General features: G+C 43.9%; 1 protein-coding gene across 2 annotated transcripts in view; it reads right to left on the reverse strand.

Annotated features, from left to right (window-relative positions):
• The window catches only part of lmnb1 (lamin B1), a 25,310-nt gene that overhangs the window by 14,258 nt on the left and 8,590 nt on the right, over window positions 1-2,462 (reverse strand). For both annotated transcript variants that reach the window (XR_002167349.1, XM_019862832.1), the window contains exons 6-8: window positions 1,262-1,482; window positions 950-1,178; window positions 748-852 (exon numbers count right to left, since the gene is read on the reverse strand). Coding sequence is in view for 1 of the 2 variants with exons in the window: in XM_019862832.1 (XP_019718391.1) it covers window positions 748-852; window positions 950-1,178; window positions 1,262-1,482 (555 nt within the window). In the remaining variant the exon portion in view is untranslated. The remainder of the gene's footprint in view (window positions 1-747; window positions 853-949; window positions 1,179-1,261; window positions 1,483-2,462) is intronic.

Genomic DNA, 2,462 nt, shown 5'->3' on the forward strand with positions numbered 1-2,462 from the left:
CTACCATATCGTTAAATTTAATTCTCTGTTCAACTGCCAAATGACATTTGAAAGAACAAACGGCCTCATTTGGGGATGGATTGGGGTAAAGGCGGGTTGAGGGGGGTTACATGCTAAGACCAAACAAAAAAGATAGTGTGTTTCCCGTAACATGAAATTTCAGCATAGGGTCGGTAGGTGGGACAAAGTTTTTTTTTTTAATCTTTTTTTTTTCCCCCGCCGTCCTCCTCCGCCCTCGGTTTTTACTCGGCCCATGGTGTTCATCAAATAGTTCGCTGAATTTTTTCGATACATCAATGGATGCTATTTTCTTAACATTACGGTGCGAGCTTGCGACTGTAACACAGAAAACGCGGTTTAAACTGTCGTCTGAGATCGCGGCCGCCGCCATGTTTCAATGTTGTTGACAGACGACAGGGCAAATGACGCACGCGCTCAACGTGAATATCGCGAGAGTTTGCACCGATGTAAACCCTCTACACAAAAATGTAGAGGGTTGTTTGAAAAAAATGCCGACCGTAAAGTTTTTTTTCGACGTGGAAATTCTCGGTCGGTCGGGTTATCGGAAACACACTACTTTTTTTTCTATGCCTAAGCCATAGAAAAAAAAAACGAACCGGGTAACTTGTGGTTGCACAAGCATATTCATCCTTAAATACAATTCTCTATTTTTCAACATTTATTTTCAACAAGTTTTCTGAAGGTGTTTCGACTTTTGATTTCACAAGGGAGACTTTGAGGTCTTACCGTGACTCTCTGTCCAGCCTTCAATGTATATTTAGGTGTGAATTTGAATGTAGCTGTCACACTTCCAATCGTTTTAATCACTTCACAGCCCACCATGGCTTGGTCCTGAATAAAAAGACAGAAGTTTACAGATGAGCACGATGACGTTCAAAAGAAATCTTGAATTTCTTCACACGTGGAAAAGCACCGCGTTTGATCTTACCACATCGCCGGTGTTCTGGAGGCTTATAAACTTGCCATCCGTGTCAATCTCATCAATAACGATGGGTCCTGTGGCTGAGGAGGCGTGAGCGATGGACACGGAGCTGCTAGCTTCCTGTTCCTCAACATCAACACGCTTCCTTTTTCCCTGAGCTGTCCGAACACTACGGCTGCTGGAAGAGACTCGAGACATTGTGACACGAGAGGAAGGGCTGGGAGAAAGCTTCAATCTGCAGGTGAAAGAAACGGGAGGGTCATCACACCGGCTATGCAGAACAGAAAACGGCTTGCAGTTGTATGAATAGGCCCTCACCTTTCCTCTTCTCCCTCCAGAAGTTTGCGGTATGCATTGATCTCCATGTCAAGAGCAAATTTCACATCCAGCAACTGTTCATATTCATTCAACTGTTGCAACATCTTTGCTTGGATCTCAGCCACTTCGCGGTCTTTTTCTGCCACAAGTTTGCGGCTTGTATCTTTCTCCTTAGCGAGTGCCGCCTCCAGTTCTGCTATGCGACCATGCCAACCACGAGTCTGCAGAAGGAGATCGGAGTGCAGCGGCGAAATTGTTAGTGTGCGGTCTGTCAGACATTCAAAATGCATGACATCTTTTCTTATTGTGCATGTAATCTGGCTGTCAAAAAATATCAGCAATGCTGCTGCAACCTATCCTTGTTTGGTCACAGACACCAAGTGGCCGGCACAACACAACACATCTGCGATCAATAGTCACACACACGGACACGCTTTCCATTGATAGACCAGGGCGGCAGTGTAAACAAAGGGATTTGGTGGTCGGAAATGAAGAAAAGATATATGGACATACTATCTGTGCAACCCAGCAGAAAAAAGCAACACAATGAATTGGAAATGGTAAATGTGGCCACAAACTAGGCGAAAGAATACTACGAATCTCAAGTGGCATCTGAAGGCTCACCATGCAGATTTTTTTTTTTGGGGAGGTCAGTCGCAACTAGTCCTGTTAACATATCACACTGTAAATGTATACGTTTGCTAGCATTCGATGCTACTTGACAGTCGGCTTGTGATAAATATATTCTTTATTTGTCAATAAAATAATCACAATACAACTGCAGTGGCAACATCCATTTGTTTACGAGTTTGCAATCACTTTGCGCATTCACTTACCGTATTTTCCACAATATAAGGCGCTTCGGAGAATAAAGCGCACCTTCAATAAACAGAGATGAAAGTGGACTTTTCTGAAAATTCCGGAAAAAAAAAAAAATAAACAAACGTGTGTGTGTGTGTGTGTGTATGTGTGTGTGTGTGTGTGCGCGCGTGCGCACGCACTTGGCCGATCAAGCATGAATTAGTTTACACAAAACGCTATTCAAATACTCGACATTCAATGATTAATCTTCCTTTTGTGTGCACACGTGTACCCTTTGTGGCTTCCGTTCGGGCCGAAATTTCGAAATCTCCAAGATATGGCGAGGCCATGAGAATGCGAGGCGAGGGTATTACTGTTGTGGCGACTCCACTCAAGCTAA

Source organism: Hippocampus comes, unplaced genomic scaffold, assembly GCF_001891065.2.
Source record: "Hippocampus comes isolate QL1 unplaced genomic scaffold, H_comes_QL1_v1.1 scaffold223, whole genome shotgun sequence".
NCBI lineage: Eukaryota > Metazoa > Chordata > Actinopteri > Syngnathiformes > Syngnathidae > Hippocampus > Hippocampus comes.